We start from the raw sequence: 22,096 nt of genomic DNA on the forward strand, positions 1-22,096 counted from the left end.
GATCTATAAAATATTTAATTGTGACAATTAAAATATTTTAAAATACTATTTCAGATCTTTTTTTGTAATAGCAAAGGACTAGAAATAATGTAGATTGGAGAATGGCTAAACATATTGTGGTACCTGAATGAGAGGAAATACTATCATACCATAAGAGTGGGAAAACATGGTAAATACAGAGAAACAAAGTGATATTAGAATCTAGAAAATTCTGGAAATATATGCAGTAATTAAAGCAATGTAAATGGAAGGGACAACTGCATTACAATTGTCTTTTAACTGTTGCAAAATTATAATAATGAAGCTTGACCCCAAAGAGAAAAACAAAACATACCTGCTCCCATTTTTTGCAAAGATATAGATTCATACATATGGACCATGACATATAATATCTGATATATTTGGTTGTTTTGCTGAAGTTTTCCCCCTCTTTTTAAAAAGAAAAAATGTTATAATTGATAACTGTCTGAGAGAGGGAAATGGAAGAGATACAGAGGGCAAATATAATAATTAACCAGAAGTTTGTATGCAGTAAGTACATCTGTGGGGTCCCACGGAAGCTAAAGAATGAAACCCTCTGGATTTGTGTATTCAGCATAAGCAAGAAGGAATTAGTTGAGTCAGGTTTTATAATTCAGTCTACTACATAATGGGAGCAACTTGCCTACATCAGAATGGGGCCCTGGGAGAACAATATTTCAGCCAAACAACCCATTCAATTAGATGGATGGATGGATGGATGGATGGATGGATGGATGGATGGATGGATGGATGGATGGATGGTTGGATAGATAGACATATATTTATCTACATCTATAGATATAGACATATAAATATATGAATAGAGATAGAGATAAAGATAGATATATAGTTATAGATAGATATATTTTTTATTCCACACTGTATATCAGTGACTATGACATGATGTGGTGGTAGTAGTAGTAGTAGTAGTAGTAGTAGTAGTAGTAGTAGTAATATATAAATGCTTAAACATTTACAAAACATTTTGTATCCTGTTATTTGGCCCTCAGATTAAATGACTTTCCCAAAGTCACGTAGCTAGTAAGAATCTGAGGAAGGATTTGAGCCCTGATTTTCTTGATTCCTACTCAAGCATTCCTTACTATGCTGTTTCCTGCAATGTAGAATATATTAAGGGAGAGAGATATATAGATAGATATAGACATAGTTGTAGATAGATATATCTCAAGATAAATGCTCACAGTATCTTATCTCTGAACTCTAGAGCACCACTAGAGAGAGGACTCTGAGCAGAGGAATGACATGGTCAGACCTACATTAAATTTTGGTAATTTCAATAGGTTATGTCCTAGTTGGGGTAGAATATGGGGAAAATGTGAAATAACAATGAAAACAAGGGGAAACTTTTAAATAATAATGATTCTCCACCCAATATTAGAAACATATAATTTGTTTAATAAATGCCATTAAATATCTTGGAAAAAAATAATATTTTCATCCATTTTTTGTGATAGCAAAGAATAGAAAAAGAGCAGATGTAATCGTAAAAAGTCATGTTTGCATCAAATACATTACAAGTATTTATTTTTCTTGATGTAGCCACCAAATAGAAGACAAACTTCTCTCCTTCCAGGGGACTTTTCTGATTTGTTCAGAACCCTTTTTCATTACTTCAGAAATTCATTTGACACTGATTGGAACTAATTCTGTTCCACAGTAGGGGACGTCACATTCCCTAAGCTGAGCTAACAGCTGTAAGCATTGATAATTAATGGCTTCTAATTGCTTTCTCTGAATGAAATAGTAGATCATTTCATATATGCAAGCTTTTCTTTCTCATTATCAAGTGAATGTTTCCTTATAACTCCTAGTCATCAAGATAATGTTATTGATAACATAGCCAATTTTTTTTCACAAAATTTGACTTTGGTAAAAAAAAAAATCTACATTTTTTTTTAATCCCCTCTCTTTTTCTACCTGGTGATGGTAACTTTTTCATAGCTCAAGCATTAAATGATCCATAATTATTAAATGAGATCTATAATCACTACAAAAAATGTGGTTTAATCATTCATAGAGGAGCAACTACTTGAATGAAGACTATCTGTTATCCTGACTACGATATGCAGTTTATAATTTATAGTATTCAACCATCAGTATATATGTGCACATATTTAAGTCCATACATATGTATACACTATACATGTACCATATATATATATATGTGTGTGTGTGTGTGTATTTTATATAATTGTTTATACAGATTGTATACACATGCAATGACAGTGTTTGTGTGTATGTGTGTGTGTGTGTGTGTGTAGAGAGAGAGACAGAGAGAGAGAGAGAAGGGAGGGTAGTATACACACATAATGACAGATGTTACAAGTAAACATTTAGCTAGGCCTAGAATTTAAGATAAATTTAATAGAAACACAAACAAGAAAAGAACAGACAGCTATTTCTGTGACCTGAAATCCATAATGAATAACCCTTCTCTGTTCTTTGGTAGAATTTTTCTATACCTGAGTTACCACAATAAACCCTACCATCCCCACTAGGAAGTCCTCTTGACTCAGCTATTTGTTTCATGCTTCTTTGTAAATATATTGTTTCTGTAATCATGTGGATAAGGCCAATGCAGAGTCCTTTTGATTCTGTTCTTAGATTTTAATCATTTCATTGGTTCCACCCAAAAATGTAACCTGTTTTTACCTTCAGTGAACCCAGTTGTACTTGTACTAAACTTTTCTATTGCTTGATGATGTGATTATTTTACTTCCAAAATACATACATACATACACACAGACACACACACACACAGGATTTTGACCTATTTATACGTGCTCTATGAATATCTATCAATCTTCTTCCTCCCTTTGAGATGTAATCATCATTGTCATTATTGTTGATGCTGCTGCTTCTGTTATTTACTTCATTAAAAGAACTTGTGGAAGTAAGAATTTCCAAATAATTTTTTTAAGTTAAGAAAAAAGACTTAAGAAAATTTCTTTGGGGGTGAAAAATATGTTTATTTAAATGAGTATAAGTTAATACACATCCATACTCTTTTTAAAAATGTATTTATTTTTAGTTTTTAACATTCACTTCCATAAGATTTCGAGTTCCAGATTTTCTCCCCATCTATCCCTTTCCTCCACCCCAAGATAGCATGTAATTTTCATACTCTTTTAAGTAAAGTTATTTTATATTTCTTTTCTTAGAATCTGTCAGAAAAGAGTAAGGAAAGTATTTCAGTATGATAGTGATGTTAATCCTAACAACTATGTGGCACTTTTTACAGAGCTTGTGATGTTCCAGGCAGTGTGCTAAATGTTTTTTTTCTATCAAATATAATGATAACACTAATTATATCATGATTTTCCTATCAAAAGAGTTTTGTTCAATAAATCATAAAGTTGTTTTCATGCCTGCAGAAGTAGGGAAAGTAAAAATTATATGTATTTTAAAGATTAATGTTTAAATACTGCAAGAAGGAAAGCTGAGAGGATATTTTAACCTAGGTTATCTTGACATTAAACTTTGGTACACAGGAATCAAATCAAATTTAATATAAAAAGCAAAATATAAATATCTTTAATTAATTTAATTTAAGAATTAATTTAATTCTTCTTTAAACAGAACTACTATTAGTCAATCAGTCATTAACCATTTACAAAGCTTCTACTATGTGCAAGGAATTGCATTAAATGTTGAGCCTATAAAGATGGCCTTTTCTCAGTCCTCATCCCCTCTCACCCATCATATCTGTTCAGTTGCCAAGTCTTGTCAATTCTGACTTCATTAATGTCTCTTGCATATTCTCTCTTCTCTCCTCTGATACTGCCACCACCCTGTTACAGGCACTCATCACCCCACTCTGGATTATTACAATAGCTTGCTAACTACTTTCCTTCTCCAAGGCTTTCCTCCATGCAACTGTAAAAGTGATCTTCATAAAAAACACATCTCTTGATGTCATTTCCCTGCTCAATAAAACCTTTAACCGCTTCTAAATACCTTTTGAAGTAAATACTTAACATTTTTTTCACTTTGAAAGCTCTTTCCTTCCTTTCTAAACTACTTAGACTTTACTTAGTGTCACTGTCTTTCTCTAAATTTCTTGCACAAGGTACTGCATTTCCCTATTCTGTTTATTTTAACTGGTCTTTCCACATGCCTGGAATACTCTTACTCCACCTCTAGGTTTCCTTCCTAGCTCAGCTAAAATCTCACATATAATAAGAAGTTTTTTCTTGGTCTTCCTTGATGCTAGTTACTACCTTCTGAAATTTCCAATTTGTCACAAACACACACACATACACACGGGCACATAAACACATTTTATTCACACACAAATACATATCTATATGTATATATTTTGTCTATAGATAGTTTTCATGTTGCTTCCCCATTAGAATCTGAGCTCCTTGAGAACATGGATTGTTTAAGCCTATCTGTCTCCTGGGCATTTATCACAGTGCCCAATACATAGGAAGTGGTTTTGTTAGTTTCTTTCACAGAAGAGACAACAGTGACATGGTAGGGGTTTGAATGTGACTTCACTATTTTCCCCTTGTGAGCAAAGTCATTAAGGAAAGGGGAATGAACGAAAATCCAACTAACATAAATGCTTTCCCAGTTCTATTTGCACAGTCACATAGGTTGAAATTATTAAATTTCTATAAGTTAACATTTAGTGAATAAGAAATAGTCTATACTTAACATCGATCATTTTTTAATGATTTTCATTATATTTATTCCCAATTTAAAATGGGTAATAATTATATTATCACTGAGAATTTTTTTCTCATATAGCAAAACTGACTGAAGAACTCCCCTTTTCATCTATTGATCTTTGGTTCCTCTGATGGGGAAGGTAATGGGAAAAAGAGAGTTTCCCAAACCTTTAAGGTCCTATCTTCCTTGAATTTCAGTAAACCTTCCCATACTACTAATTTAAAATGACATGAAATAAATTCTAAGTTTTACCATGTGTATGCCTATAAGAAATAAAATATAGTTATTTGTTAAGTAATCATTTTCTGTATTCTTTTGATAAGCCTTTCTTACCTCTTACAGGTTCATGTACTACAGATTGACTTCTAGAATAAGAGGTTGAAAGTAACAAGACAGTTTTGTAACTAAGTCCCACAATTTGTGCTAGATGCTAGAGACAACAAAGATGAACCAGAACTTGGTCTCAAGGACTTTCTATTCTATTAGGAAAAACAGCAAGAAACACACACATATAAGCATACATGTATGTATACACACAGGTACACACATACACACATGTGTAAATGCATATATATATTTATATAAACACTTCTTTAACTGTGAATGAGTGAGCTTAGCAAATAAGGGGTTAATAATTATTTTCTCATTGATTTATTTATTGATCATAAAAGGCTGCCTGTAGGAGATAAAACTTTATCTAAGCCTTCAAAGAAGCTAAAGAATATGAGAGAAAGGGGCGGCTAGGTGGTGCAGTGAATAGAGTGCCATCCCTGGAGTCAAAAGGACCTGAGTTCAAATATTGCTTGAGACACTTAACACAAAACTGGCCATGTGACATTGGGTAAGTCATTTGCTTCAATTGCCCTACCTTCCGTTCTCCAAAAAAAAAAAAAAAAAGAATATGAGAGAAAGAAAGAAAGGCATACATTCCAGGAAAGGGGGGGAGGGGGGCAACCTCTCTACAGGAATGGAGATAGAACTTTCCGTAGGGAGAAAAGTAGCAGATATGGGTGAAACATGGATTTTATGAAGGGCCACAATAAGTCAAGTAAAGGTAGGCTGGAAATGGCTTGTGAAAGACTTTAAATGCTGAGTAGATGAATTTGTATTTAATCCTGGAGGCAAGAGGATTCCCCTGAAACTTCTGGTGCAAAGCAGTGACATGTGATTTAGGTATATCTCTTTGGCACCTAGTTGTATGGGAGACAGATTGAAAAAGGAAACAAAATTTGTGGCAGGGAAAGTATTTATTTATCTAGATAGTCCAGGTGAAAGGTGACTAAACTGGGGTGGTAGTTATATGAATGTGTAGATATGTGATAGAAATGACATATTCTGGACCCTGAAGTAACAAGACTTGGCAGCTTGTCTATGTTCACACAGACGAGCAGGAGAGCTAACATTTGAACTCAACTTTGGTGCCAAATCCAGGAATCATGATGTTGGGTTTTTTTTGGTTGTTTTTTTTTTCCCCACAGAAACAGAGAAATTATGAAGAAGAGTGGGTTTTCAGGGATGAAAAAAAGTTGTGTTCTTAATTATGTCTGCATTTCCATTCATTATTTACTTAAAGCATTTCATATTTTTTCTCTGATATAATTAGTGCATTGTTCTTGAAAATTTGGTAATCAATCTACCAATTAAGAAATATTTTTCAATGGTAATAACCTGCTCTATGAGTCAAAGGAAAACTCAGTAATCACAAGATGTATTGAAAGCTAAAGATGAGCTGTTGCCTATACAGATTTGGGGAGGATTCACTTACCCATCAATGCCTCTCCATTTCCATTTGCCTCCCCCATTGTATTGATTCTTCTGAAGTTGTGTTTTTCCATGATATATATCCACATAGCATCACCAGAAGGATAATGGTACCCAAAATTATATTGTATCAAGGACCAGTTTGGGATTACTAAAGGTACATAGTTTCCCACATCCAAAATGATCTATCCTTCCCTCTCAATTACTTCCTGTAGCCAGCTCCTTATCTATCTCTAGTGCCTGTCTGTATCTATGCATTGATAGGTTAACCTAGTAGCCTTTTCCAAATGCATGGCATAGTGTTGACAGTTGACATCCTTAATCCATTTGATTTTTCCCATGCAGATTGTAATGCTAATTTCTGTTATATAGGTGGAGACAGTAGAACTAGGAGGAAATTATAGTGTTCTTAGTCTCCTTGCTGCCCTCCTCAAACAGCACAAATGGAAGGATTCCCTTTGGCTGCTGAAATCTTCCAGATGCTGCTGTTTCAGGAGGACAGTGTGCCAAAGGATGTTTTATTTCAGAATGTTTAATACATAGTCCTTTAAATGTGATCATTTAATTTAGAAATGTGCTGAGCACACACTCACTTCCCTACTTTGCCTATGTAATTGAGGAAGGGGAAAAAGGAATAATGCCAAAACTGTTCATGATCTGGGAAGGAGTCTCTGACTTGCTTCCCCTTGGGGGGAAATTAAATATCTCCATATAAATGCAAATGATTTCCTAAGATACCCAAGTCCTATAACAGGAAATGGACAAGTTTAAGTTTTGTTGTTGTTGTTGTTAATGACTTCTGAAGATGCTTAAACCTTTATTTCCAAAGGGGTTCGAATTTGACAAGGGATAATTGGCTGTTTACCAAGGATCTTCAAAGAGCAAAACTAGTCCCACTGTCTTTGAAATGAAGAAAGAAATCTTTGCCTATAAAAATCATGGAGGTATCAGGGTTTGGAGAGGGAATCACAAAGACAGGAATTTAAAAATGACTTGTTAAGGAAGGGTGGGTGGAGAGAAAAGGCTAGGGAGCACACCTGTTCTGAAATCTAAACTTGCAATATTCCTACTCACTTATAGTATTTTGTCCATAAAGAACAAAACTAAATGTTTTATTAGCTCAAATGTAGATCAAGAAGCCAGAGAATAAATGACAGATCATCCCCTGTTTCAGAAATCTGCAATTAACTGACCACTTAATGGGTCGATTTAATGGATTTTAGCACATCTAGAGAAACAAGGCACCCATTAACCCCCACAATAGCTACTTTCTCATTAAAAAAAAAAAAAAAAGTTTGTGCCATGAAAATTTTCCAGCCTTTTCTGTTTTTCCTCACAATCTTTTCTAATTTCCGTTGTTATAAATCAATTTAGATTTATTAGCTTTATACAAAAGAACTCCAGTAGGTTCTTAATAATAATTATCATTATTACTGATTAAAGTTATATTATTCATGCCAGATGGAGCCCTTTTCCTGTCAGCCAGAATGAGTTTGCATTATGTAGTTATAATGCATTTGTGATCTAAATAAACAGATGGCAAAGAGTGACAGGAAATTATACGCCGATGATGTCAGCAATAGCGCTTCACAGGCATAATTGCCTTAAATGAACTGTAATATAGTAAGGATCTGATGCTTTTATAAAGGTGGCTGGAATATAGTACATATAATTACTGTATAACCTAATCAGTAATGCCATCCATATCCAGCTGGGTAGAAGGATATGGGAGGAGTTAAGTGAAAACTTATGTGTGTGTATGGGTGTGGGAGAGTTGAGGTTTTTTTTTTTTTGGCATACTTTTAACAAATGAGCTTTAAACATGGTAAGTTCTAATAGACATGGACCAATGAAAAATAAGGAAGTTAACCAAGCTGGTATGTCTTCCAAGTTGAGGATTAAATACTATAGGCTACATCCTGCCAGAAAAGAAATACACTAAAGAGGCAGAATGTGACAGATTTTTGGACGTGAACAGGAGGAAAATTTATTTTGCTTAACTATGCAGCTATGAATGTTGGTTAGTGTGTATAATTTGTTAAAAACAGTATTATTTTTCCTGTGGGGAGGGCGCAGATGGGAAGGAGAAAAAAATATATTTTTGTAAGTTAAAATATAAAATTAAAATAAAAAACTATAGTCCTTAAATTAAAATCAGACCTAGACTGACATCTCTGTCATATCTATCCTTTTCAAGAATTTTTTGCTAAATGGCTATAGAATTAATGTTATTGCAATTATCTGACCAGTATCTTCTTTCACAACTGACCATAGAGAATGAAATGGGATTAAGTAGAAAAGGCTAGGTAGAAAAGCAATAACAGGGGTGGCTAGGTGGCACAGTGAGTAAAGCGCCGGCCCTGGAGTCAGGAGGACCTGAGTTCTGTTCCAGCCTCAGATATTTAACACCCACACACACACAAAAACTGGCCGTGTGAGCTTGGGCAAGTTACTTAACCCCAATTGCCCTCCAAAAGGCAAAAAAAAAAAAAAAAGCAATAACAGATGCCCCATAGAGATGGTTTCACCTTATAAATAAGTAGTCTGCATGATATATTAGAATATACATATAAGTAGGCTCTTAGACACTGTAACTAACTAACTATTAGGAGACTGAGATTCTAATCGTAGATTTTCCCCTAATTTACTATGACTTTGGATCAGTAACTAGAAGGCCTGATGGTACCAAAGAAAGAACGCTTGCTCTGGATTCAGAGTATCTGTATTTAAATCTTTCTGCTGAGGCTTACAACTTCTCTGACCTTGGGCAAGTAGCTTAACATCTTTGGGTCTCAGTTTCCTCATTTGTAAAGAAGTCTGTACTAAATGGTCTCTGAGGTCTCCTCTCAATCTCTCTCTCTCTCTCTCCCTCTCTCTCTCTGAACTCAGGTCTTTCTGTCTCCAGATCCAACACTCTATCCACTGTGCCATCTAGCTGCAAAGAAATCACAAAGCATGTTTTAAAGGAATTGAGTGTTCATAGCTTCTTCTTAGATCCAGTGGTTGAGTTCTGTAAATCTACTTTGAGGAAGCTGTCTATTTGCTTTAGGCAAATGTTCTTTATAAAAAAACAAAAACAACTCATAAGGGGAAAGAGACAGTTGGGAGAGAAAAAGGGCATATTTGCAAATATGAAAGTTCCCACATCAAATTTTGCAAGCTAAATTGGATTTTATAGGCCCTTGGCTCTTAAAAAACATATGTGATTTTGTTTCGCTACATAAAGAAGTATGACAGTTATACTTAGAACATTTTCTTCTTAGAAGGATATTTATTAAAATATGTTATTAATCTCTATGTAGTTTTCAGTATGATTACTTGAATATTATTTCATCCTTTCTCAGTTGGCATTAGAGGTGGAACTCCCCAAAAGATCCATGGTAGCTCTGCGAGACAAAGTGAAAACTTGTTTCCCATATGTCCTTCCTTTTCTTCCCCTAAAACTGCTTGTGAGAGATACCACAAATTCAACCTTTTTGTTGTTTTTAAATAAAATGATGGGAGGTTTTCAAATACCACGAGTCGGTGCTCCAATCTCATATATATTTGACATTCAGGCCTTCCCGTTTAAGTGGACTTTTTATGGGCAATGTTTCAACTCTAGTGCAGCATAAAGATTCTCATAAAGGAGTGAAAGTCGTTTCCCTTGAATGATCACTCCTGGTGAAGAATTGAAAGATTCTAATTTACATACTTTTCCTCTCTGTCCTGCAGGTGGGCGGTGCCACAAGTCTTGCACAGGCCGATGTTGGGGGCCCACAGAACGCCACTGCCAGAGCTGTAAGTCATTGACAGTAAGAAAAAGAAAAAGGGGAATGAGAGTGGTCATTTCTTCTTTTCTTTTTTTTTTTTAATTTCCTGTCCTAAGGCATAGGAAAACATAGCATAGAAGTAAAAATGAGAAGGAAACATTGTAATGATGGGTAGCATGGAATGCAAAGATGCAGAGAGATGGGAGGTTGAATCTTATGTCTGAGAAACAACAATTAAATTAGTGTGTCTGAACTGTGAGAGTGTGAAAAAGAAATAGATTACAATATAAGCATGAGCAAGTAAATATTGGCACAGGTATAACATAGTGCTCTGGAAGTTCAGAAGAGGGAAAGGTAATGAAATTGGGGATTGATTATTTGTTTTCAGCCCTTATCAGGGTCGAGGAAATGATATTTTCCAAGAGGTGTCTCTTTTTGATACTGAAAATGAAGCAGGAAATATCTCGTGTGTCATTTGCTGGTAAAGAGTGGTGGCAAATGACAAATTGCACAGTCTTGGGGAGAACAAGGCCCTGATAATGAATGTCTTGTTAGTGGGGAAGTGAAGCAAAGAGGAAAGATCTGAGTGAAAAACATCTTGGCCTGAAACAAAGTGGTTGGTAAACAAAAATCCAAGTATCACAGGGGTTTCAAGGGTTTCACAATATCTATGAACACCTGAGGTGAGATTTGCAGGAGAGAGAAATTTTTTAAAGGAATATAAAAGTGTTTTATAGAATTAGTGGAACTTGAAATTGAAAGTGTGACCATTGTGACAATTTGGTAGGGATAATCATCTCCAAACCTGCCAGACATAGATTTGGCAATGAAAAGACTGTGACTTAATTTGAACACTGGGTCTGCAAGCTGAGGTTAGCCTTGACCTTGATCTGCTGCTGCATAATTTAAATGTCTCAAATTTTTCGGTTTTCCTCCCAAAGTGCTTAATGATTTTAAGATTAGCAGCTACTGCCCCAGGGCAATCCATCTTTTTCATTTTCATAGTAAATTTGCAAATATTTTCACCTTTATAAAGTTCCTAGTGAAAAACCATCCAAGACTAGGTGAAGAGTGATTAATGTAGGTGCTGCTTTTGTTGCTGCTGATGGCCCAGTCAGTGACAAGAACACTGGAACAACGTTGGCGGAGATTGCTTTAAATTGGATTTATTTCTAGTGCTGCATGTTACAGATCACACTAAGTTATGGGCTTTGTGTGAAGATTAGAGTAAATTGGACATCTGTGGAGAACAAAAACATGTAATGCATTTGTAGTTTTAGACCCCACCTGAAAACCAGCATAGGGAAATGGTCTTACAAAGCTACTTAACATCCATTCCCTCAACTCCCATTTGACATTAGAGTGGCCATAAACCTATATAAATCTCAATAGAGAATGTATTCCTTGATCACTTGTCAAGGATTTACATCAGGCTTTTGATCTGCACTGGGAGCCATGCTTTCTGTGGACTTGTGATTCTAAAAGTAAGGTATTTTTAAGGTGGGTAAAATCGTGGTATACTTTGTTACACAGAACAGCTTAAGTAAATTGATTCAGTGGATTAATACAGTCATGTCAGGAAGAGGAAAACTTATCAGCCTTTACTTGTTATTTGGTAAGCTTAGTTATTCCCTTAACTTAAGAATGACAATTCTCCATTGGTAAGAACTGAGTCCCAAGAGCTGAGCCCTCTGGGTAAGCCTTCCGGAAATCAATAATGATGATGAAAGGAACAGAGTTATCTCAGGGCCAGCAAGATATATGAAGTCATCTTATCTCATTTAAAATAGTTCCTGAATGCCCTTTTATCTTTAAGCACACTATCAGCATAGCTTTCTGAGGGTTCCTGTTGGCAGGTATGTTTTTCGTTTAGTCTCACATGTGCCTTTGGCACTCTTAGGAGCTGTGTCATGTTGGCTAAATGGGGTCTTTGGAAGGAGGGAAAATGTATTGCCTATCAAAATAGTAGTTAGTAGTTCTTTAAAATTATCACCAATTTTGTGCCCCAAATCAAAACCTGACTCTATCACGAACTAGCTGTGTAATCATAGTTATAACTTTTCCTGCCCCAGCTCAGGCATTCCTCTATAAAAATCTCACGGTGCTATATAAATGTGGGCGACTATTGTTATTAATATTAGGTAATGACTTTTTTTTTTAGTTCAGCAGTGCATGTGGTTTATGGGCTACATATTCACAGATTCCCAAGCTCCTACTCTTGAAGTGGTAGTTTAGTAGTTTTTCAGTTGTGTCTGACTCTTTGTGACTCCTTTCTGGGGTTATCTAGGCAGCAATATTGGAGTTGGTTGACCTGTTCATCTCGAGCTCACTTTACAGATGAGGAAACTGAGGCAAGCAGGGTGAAGTGACTTTGCCACAGTGACATATCTAGTAAATGTTGAGTTGGGATTTGAACTTAGAACGCCTCCCAAAAGTATCATTTAATTATATATTTTATTCTTTTTTTCCCCATGTAGTCTAACCTCATTTTATTTTTTTAATTTACTTATTTTTAGTTATCAACATTTTTTCCACAAGATTTTGAGTTACATATTTTTCTCTCCCCATATTTCCCCTCCCCCACCCCAAAACAGCAAGCCTAATGAATCCCCAATCTGTTCTCTCTTATATCCTCCCCCTCCTCTCCCCCTAACTTTCTAATAGGGAAAGATGGGTTTCTATACCCTAGTACCTGTATATCTTATTTCCCAATTGCTTGTAAAAAAAAATTAAACATTTGCTTTTAAAACTTTGAGTTCCAGATTTTTTTTCCTTCTTCCCTCCTCACCCACCCCCACTGGGAAGATAAGCAATTCAATATAGATTGCACATGCGTAGTTACCCACATCATTTCCATAGGAGTTATATTGTGAAAGACTAATTATATTTCCCTCCTCCTATCCTACCCCCACTTAATCTATTTTCTCCTTTGACACTATCCCTTTTCAAAAATGTTTGCTTCTAACTACCCTCTCCACCAATCTCTTCTGTCCTCCCCCTCTTACCTCCTACCCCCCTATTTTCCTGTAGGGTAAGATACTCTACTGACTATGTATGTTATTCCCTCCTTAGGCCAAATTCAATGAGAATCAGGTTGTCCCATTCCCTTTCACATTCTTGCTCTTCCCCTCCATTGTGACAGTTTTCTCTTGCCTCTTTTATATGATGTAATTTACCCTAATCTATCACTCCCTTTCTTCTTCTCCCAATAAATTCCTCTCTCACCCCTTAATTTTATTTTTTTAGATATAATCCCTTCATATTTAACACATCCTGTGCCCTCTGTCTATGTATAGATGTATATACATATGCACACACTCACATATATATTTGTATATACATATATCCTCTTATACCTACATACATATGTAGGTATACATATATATATATTTATATACATATATATATATATATATATATATATATATTACCTTCAACTATCTTCATACTGAGAAAAGTCTTATGAGTTACAGTTATCATTTTTCCATGTAGGAATGTAAATTGTTCTCCACTTTAATAAGTTCCTTTTGATTTCTTTTTCCTGTTAACCGTTTCATGCTTCTCTTGCTTCTTGTATTTGAAAGTCAAATTTTGTGTTCAGCTCTGGTTTTTTCATCAAATATGCTTGAAAGTTCTCTATTTCATTGAATGACCATATCTTTCCCTATAGCATTGTACTCAGTTTTGCTGGGTAGGTGATTTTTGGTTTTAGTCCTAACTGCTTTGACCTCCGGAATATCATATTCCAAGCCCTTCCATCCCTTAATGTAGAAGCTGCTAGATCTTGTATTATCCTGATTGTGTTTCCACAATACTCAAATTGTTTCTTTCTGACTGCTTGTAGCATTTGCTCCTTGACCTGGGAACTCTGGAATTTGGCTATAATCTTCCTAGGGGTTTTCTTTTGGGGATATTTTTCAAGAGGTAATTAGTGAATTCTTTCAATTTCTATTTTGCCCTCTGGTTCTAGAATATCAGGGCAATTGTGCTTGCTAATTTCTTGAAAGATGATGTCTAGGCTTTTTTTTTTATCATGACTTTCAGGTAGTCCAGTAATTTTTAAATTATCTCTCCTGAATCTATTTTCCAGTTCAGTGGTTTTTCCAATGAGATATTTGATGTTGCCTTCTATTTTTTCATTTGTTTGGATCTGCTTTATAGTATCTTGATTTCTCATAGTCATTAGCTTCCAATTGCTCCAATCTAATTTTGAAGGAGTTATTCTCTTCAGTGACTTTTTGCAATTCCTTTTCCATCTGGCAAATTTGGTTTTTTAAAGCATTCTTCTCCTCATTGGCTTTTTGGGTCTCTCTTGCCATTTGAGTTATTCTATTTTTTAAGGTGTTATTTTCTTCAGTATATTTTTGCGTCTCCTTTAGCGGGCTGTTGACTCACTTTTCATGATTTTCTTGCATCATTCTCATTTCTTTTCCCAATTTTTCCTCCACTTCTCTTACTTGATTTTCAAAATCCTTCTTGAGCTCCTCCCTAGCCTGTACCAATTCATACTTTTCTTGGAGGCTTTTGATGCAGGCATTCTGATTTTGATGTCTTCTTTTGCCCCATGCCTTGATCCTTTTTGTCCTCAAAAAGAATTCTATCATCTGTTTGTGCTACTGTTGCTTGCTCATTTTGACAGCCAATCACTTGACTTTTGAGCTCTTTGCCATGCTAGAACTCTGATTCCAGAATGGAGAGAACTATGTCCCAAATTGCTGGGGTTTTTGCATTTACTGGAGCTATTAGATGAGTGCCCTCTCTACAGCCCCCACACATTCTGGTTCACTAGTCACACACCCCAGGATCACCACCCAAGACTGCGATCCAGATCCAAGCAGGTCAAAACAAGAGTGATTACCCTTTGAATGGTTGCTTGGTCCCCATACCATCTGCAGGCCAGGATCTCTGGAAGCAGCCATGCGGCAGTGGATACAGACACTGTGCCTCCTCTACTTCTTGTTACAGGGGTAGAAGCAGGACTGCACTCTTCTGTCCTCCCCTGGACAAACCAAATTCCACACTGACCTTTTGCTTTGTCATTGGTGTTTATGGATTGAGAAGTCTGGAAACCACTTCAGCTGCTGGTAATTTACTCTATTGAAGTCTATTCTAGCAGTGTGAGTGTGGGAGGGGAGGGGAGGGGAGGAGAAGGGGGGGACCTCCTGCGGCTAAAACCTTGGCTCAGGTGGGACTGCACTGGGCTCCTAGCATGCTTCAATGGACCCTTGCTGTTGTCCTGCCAGGCTTCCTTCAGTGGGAGATTTATTTCTCTCTGTCACTTCGTGGGTTCTGTGGCTCTAAAGTTTGTTTAGAGTCATTTTTTACATGTATTGGAGGAGGTGGAACCTGGAGCTGCACGGAAGTCCTGTTTCTACTCTGCCATCTTGGCTCTGCCCCCTCTATATATTTCATTTTACACACACAAACACACACACACATTTGTGCGTGAGATTTTACTTCATTGCATCTGAAACCTAAGCAATGTTAATATTGCCTCTAATGGGCTGCTCACAAACCCATCCATACCTTTACACCTACAGATATTTTTACCTATGTCCTTCCGTTATCCATAGAGAAAGATTAGCCACCCAGTGTGCTGGAGTTCTTCCTTAGGTCATTTAGCAATTTGTTGGCACTGGCATAAAGCCAATGTTATCCATTTATTTATTTTTTCTTACTCATGCTACATAGTCAACTTACCTACTTTTCCTGTATTCTGGTTGATATCTTTTAATCAGTCAGTCACTAAATATATGTTAAGCCTTTACTATGTGCCAGGCAGGGCAGTTAGGTCACACAATGGATTGAGCACCTGCCCTGGAGTCAGGAGGACCTGAGCTCTACTTCAGCCTCAGACACTTACTAGTTGTGTGACTTTGGGCACGTCACTTAACCCTGTTTGCCTCAGTTCCTCATCTATAAAATGAACTGGAGAAATAAATGGCAAACCACTCAAGTGTCTTTGTCAAAAGAACCCCAAACCAGATCAGAGACAATCAGACATGACTATAACAATTCAATAACAACAGTAAGTACCACCACCATCACCACCACCAATAATAGCAACATGCACCAGGCACTGTGCCTTTTCTTAAGTACAAATCTCAGTTGGTAATACGCTTCAGCCTATTTATATTCCAACAAGGTGCCTCAGTTGTGAATCTTTGTGTCATATGAGATGCGTGTATATGTGTATGTATGTATGTGTATGGATATACATATATGATTTCTTCATAGATACAACCACAGAGTTAATTTTATTTGATTATCTCCTGATTATCAATATAACACTATGCAAAAAAGAAGGCTATATATACTTATCAAAGGGTTGACTACTTATTAAAAGCATATTCTGTTTCCAAGTGAGTTGGAAGTGAAACTGATTGCAGACGGAAAATCCTTCCAGATAATTGTGCTGGCAGATTATTTGGTATTAATTGTGTCACACCTCAGAATGCAGCATTGATACAATGGCCATTCAAAAGAGATGGATCTAATCATCTCTAAAAGGGAAAAAAATAAAAACAAAGTGGAAAAAAGAATTCTGCTCAGTCATTTTCCAGTTTTGCCCAACTCATGACCCCATTTGGGGTTTTCATGACAAGTACTGTGGAGTGTCCTTGCATTCCTTCTCCAGTTCATTTTACAGCTGAGGAAACTGAGTTGAACACAGTTAAGTGACTTGTCCAGGGTGACACAGCTACTAAGTGCCTGAGGCCAGATTTGAGTTCAGGAAGATGAGTGTTCCTGACTCTAAGTCTAGCAGTCTAAATACTATGCTACCTAGCTGCCCTGGATAAGGCATATTTATTGCCTAAATTCTGACACTTATCTATTTGTGCAACTCATTAGGTCAGTTCCTCAATATGTATATCTTGGTTGAGGAAAAGAGTGGTACAGATTATGTTTGTGGAATTGTGTAGTACATTCAGCAATCCTGAATTTTCTTACTGACATAAAAATTCATCTTTTTAACAATAACTTTCTCATAATGATAGTATAGGGCTGTGACTCATGAAATCATTTAATCTGCAAAGAAATAAAAATATGGATGACTCAAAAGATAATAAAATAATGCAGGATGAGTATAATTAGTCTGCATAATATTGACATGAATAGATATAGATGTATATATAAAGTCATATATCATTTTAGTATTTCAAAGTGGTTTTATTGGAGAAATATATATGTATATATACATATATTCATATATATCTTTATTAATATTTATATATTTCCCCTAGTAAAGGGGGAAAAGGCATACATCTGTGTATGTTCTTGTTATTCAGTCATTTCAGTTCAGTGCAATTCTTTGGGATTTTCTTGGGAAAACCACTAGAGTGGATTGTCATTTCCTCCTCCAGCTTATTTTACAGATATGGAACTGAGGCATACAGGTTAAAATGACTTACCCAGGGTCACATAGCTAATACATGTCTGAATCCATTTTGAACTCAGGATGTCTTCCTGCATCTAAGCCCAGTGCTCTATCCACTGTGCAACCTTGCTGCCTATCCATGTCTAAATATCCCTTCATGAACCAGAATTAAAGGGGGCGTCTGTCTTTTAAGTGAATATAATTAAAACATTCATGGAAAACTTTTTTTTGCCAGATATTGTGCTTATCAATATCATTCATTTTATTTATTTGCTGAAGACAAATTGCTAGTATGATTTGTCACCACATAATACATTGTCTCATTGATTATGCTTTCCTTTCCTCATGTGATATGTGTGCTTTTTCCTATAAGGAAAACAGCCTAAGTTCTTGCTTTCCAATTGAAAGTTGAATAATAATGATATGAGTGGATGTAGTGAGGTAGATGTAGATACTACAATTGGTTTTATTTTATCATCAACAAATGACTTTTTGGCAGTTTTTATACTGATCAAGCAAAATGAAATAATCTAAACAAAATCTTTGGAGAAGCTATCGTTTCTACATAAACACTGAAAATTCTTAGGGAAAAATTTCAGCATACTTGGCATTTTCCACAATAATTCCTCATGTTTATTTAGGAAGAAAATTATTTTCTGGAATTTCCATAAATATTATCATTTGACTTAATAAAACTAAGACCCTCTTAATTTTTATTTGTGAGTCAAATTTTAAAATCATCATTTTTAATATTAATTTTCCTAACACTACTTAAAATGTGGGGCATAGTGGTTTACCTAAAGTATTTTTGGAACTGTTTTTAGTGCAAGATTTTGAATTGAAAAGAAAAGTAAGATTTTCGTCAGAATAATTATCAAACATTTGCGTGAAATGCAGAAAGTCTCTTGAAGATCTGTAAAAGTTCTAATGCCAAATTACAAAAACAATAAACTATTTATGCAAGCATATATTTGTACATGTATCATTTGTCTAAAGTATAATAGTATTTACAGTCTTTTTGCAACAAATGTTGTTTAAGGTAAGGTGCCGATGCAGTAAATATCCAATTAGAGCAGTGAAAAGCAAGTGAGAGCTAATGGGCAAGAGAGAAAGAGCTGAACCAGCAGCCAAGATCAATCAGGGTAACAGAGAGCCTTTGCGAAAAGCCAGCATCTTTAATTAACATCCTTGTATTTCACTAATAACTTTTCATGTTCATAAGCCTTCCTTATTGATTTCAGTTATTTCCCATTTTTTTTCTTTGTGGATTTATGGTATCTTGACATATTGTAAAATTAAGGGAAACATTACAATGCACTCATTAATTGAATGCTTTTCTGAAACTAAAATTAAATGTGAAAATAAAAACAAAGGCAAAAACTGACCTATTCTAAAGATTGTAAAATTTTCCCAAGGTACTCGTAATTCTAAAACAAATTACCTATTGCATTCATTATGCTTTAATTACTACACCTAATGATTGAAAAAGCCTAAGTGATTTTGCTTCTTACTTATGGAGAAATAGTCATCATTTGTGGGGTTCTTTGCTCTTCTCCCAGGAAATGTTAGTCTTGTCCTACTAAGGAAAGAATTTCTAATTCTTGTGCAGGACACATACACTACCTAGTCCTGTTTATTTCGGTACATGTCTGGACATGAGACAATTCAAATCCATGTGACAAATTTTTATTGATCACCTATTTTGTGACACATATCAACTTCCAGGCATGTTCTTTTTTCTCAGAAATTTCAAATCATCCAGAGAGATAGAGAACAGGTCAAAAGAAGTCAGTAATGTGCCAAAATGTACGAAAGAGAAGGTAAGATTTGCAAGTCAGTGTTAAGGGAATCATTGTGGATTGGAAGAATGTTAGAAGTTTTCATGGAAAAGGTACAACATGATCCGTGGCCTCGCAAGGATAACATTATATTTAGAGAAAGTAAAGCTGTTGAGAGGACATTCTTCCAGGCATTTGGGAGTGTAATTTTTAGTTTGAAGTACATTTTCCATTATTTTTCCATGTAATGGTGACGGGTGACCTTGGAACATCCATTTTCTATTCCAGAAGGAGAATTGATTATAATTAGAATGACTTTTTCTTAACTATGTACCTGTAAATATCTGGATCACCTCCATGCAGCTAACACAGTGAGATTTCTCAGAGTTAGAGAGTTGGACCAATGATTTCATTATTATAGGGAGTCCCTGGATGAGGAAACTCTGTGTATTTATACAAGTTCATACTTTCTCTATAATTTCTAATTTTAGATAATTGCCCTGAACACTGAGATTAAATAACTTGCTAATAGAGATGGGCCTAATGCCAGCACTCTCTTAATTTACGTATACTTAGTCCTAACATAGAAAGGATATACAACAAGGATACAGTAGTATTCAACTTCAGTAGACAAATATAGATGATTCTATAATTGTCTCCATATAGAAATGAATGTAGGGTAGAGTGTAGTGACTTGTATCATCTGCACATACCCACTGAGTTTGGAAGAACTCAGATCCAATGAGGTGAAATCACCTGTATCTTAGAAAACAAGGAAGTCATCTTAATACTACCTGAAGATACCAGAAACCAAAGGAAGCCCAGCTTGAGCTTTGCTCCACTCCTGGGCCCAGCAAGTCCTGGCTATTGTAGTCTTTTAGGGTATAACTGGGGGTTAGATAGTGGTCCTTTCACACTTGCCCCATGCCAAACACTATCAGAAGTTGTACTTAAAGTCAACTTTTCTTGGCTTCAAGGTCAACTCTATATACAGTGGGCCACAGTGTGTCCTGTATTCACTATTAAAAAAAAAAAAATATATATATATATATATATATATATATATATAAACCGTCTCATAAGATGCGTAGTTACCTATAGATGAGCCCCCATGTAAGTAGCTCATATTCCTGTGAACTTTGTGATATCATCCGTTCAGCTTCTGCATCTGTTATTAAATATTTTTATACACCTCTATTGTTGAGACAGTCAATATTTCTGTTGATTTGAAACACAAACTGAAAGTAAAGGTTTAAAATTCTTGTTTAAAAAAAAACAACAGGTACCTGTCATTTAGACATGAAATCATATTTAAAGATGATGTACTTGCATTTTGATGCTTCTGTTTGTAATTGATTGAGGCTTTGTGGCTGCATAATGGAGATCAGTGGAGAGAGGAATTGAGGTGGATTGGTAAGAAGCAGTTAGTGAAACTGGGCAACATTTCTACTGCTCCTGCATCAGAAAAAAATAGGTCTTTATAATTTTGAAGTTAATTCTCTGAACACCATGTACCCTAATATTCAAATGCCAGAAATGAATATTAATAAAATGATACAGGGATTTTAGAATTTCTGAATGTTTGCATATGCAAGAGATGAAAGACATGCTAGTTGTATGGGGGAGAGCACAACTGTATTTCTCATCATTTTTGATGATAGACATGGGAGCTAGGGTGAGTGGATGAAAAAGAATATTGTCATATTGTCTAGTAAAAATAAAGAGGAGTAATTTCTTTCCTGACTCAGAACTAGAAAAGATTGACAGAAAACTTTTCTGTACTCCTTGTTTAAAGCTTTATAATTTCCTTTGACAGAATCCCAAATGATATAATGACTTTTTGATTCAGTTTTATTGTTTGTGTCAGTTTATTTATCTGTCTTTCAACATGTTATTGGAGATGAGGATGATGGAAAGTATAAAGACAGGAAGGGGAATGACATTGCCAAGGTAGCATAATTTAATTATATGTTTCTACCCTATTTGTCATGAAAATCTTTGACTGCTTGGAATCATGTCCTCTCCAGTGTGGGTTACACATTGTCAATATTCTGAGACTTATCAATCCATAGTTCTGTTCAGTCTGTCAAACAGTCCATGATCTCTCCCTTGGGGTTGTATGCATGAACAGTTATTGGAATATGGGGATTTATTGGCTGTCTTAAGAACTTTGGTGATGCTTGTAGCCTATTAATTAGAATTTCCCTGGTGGCCAGAAGTCTAGTTTAAAATCAGCCCTGAGGTTCCTCATTGAGTCTTCATGCATGGCTTTGTAAAATTGATTGAATAAGGTTTCATAATTGTACAAAGCATCTGGTGATAAGGAACAGATCAGACAAAATACCTTCAAATCTGACATAACATACAATATCATTATGGCCTTGCCTTGGGATCTTGGTGAACTCAGTTAATTTATGTGGGGCAAAGGGTCAATGCTAATTATTTATTACCAAAATTTCAGGCCTAATGAAATTATCAGACATTATGTACCAATGTTATTTTATGAATGATGTGTAGAGGCCTAACAGACATTTACTTTATTTATCCCATGTCTGACACTTACATCTAAAATAAGACTTTTACTACTGAACTAAGGCTTATGCTATGTTACTAAACCTGGGAGTAAATGGTGGGTGATTCTACTTGGCCTAAAGTTTGATAAATATTATGGCATCATGGGAAGGCAATTTCATGTGACTATAATAACT

At 35.5% G+C, this 22,096-nt stretch overlaps 1 protein-coding gene across 1 annotated transcript in view; it reads left to right on the forward strand.

Annotated features, from left to right (window-relative positions):
- Nucleotides 1-22,096, forward strand: part of ERBB4 (erb-b2 receptor tyrosine kinase 4) — a 1,413,192-nt gene that overhangs the window by 945,035 nt on the left and 446,061 nt on the right. The window contains exon 5 of the mRNA XM_069075217.1: nt 10,195-10,260. Within this exon, the coding sequence (XP_068931318.1) occupies nt 10,195-10,260 (66 nt within the window). The remainder of the gene's footprint in view (nt 1-10,194; nt 10,261-22,096) is intronic.

This window comes from Petaurus breviceps, unplaced genomic scaffold (assembly GCF_028583685.1).
Source record: "Petaurus breviceps papuanus isolate PSGF00001 unplaced genomic scaffold, PetGlider_PUasm1.0 90903, whole genome shotgun sequence".
NCBI classification, from domain to species: Eukaryota; Metazoa; Chordata; class Mammalia; order Diprotodontia; family Petauridae; genus Petaurus; species Petaurus breviceps.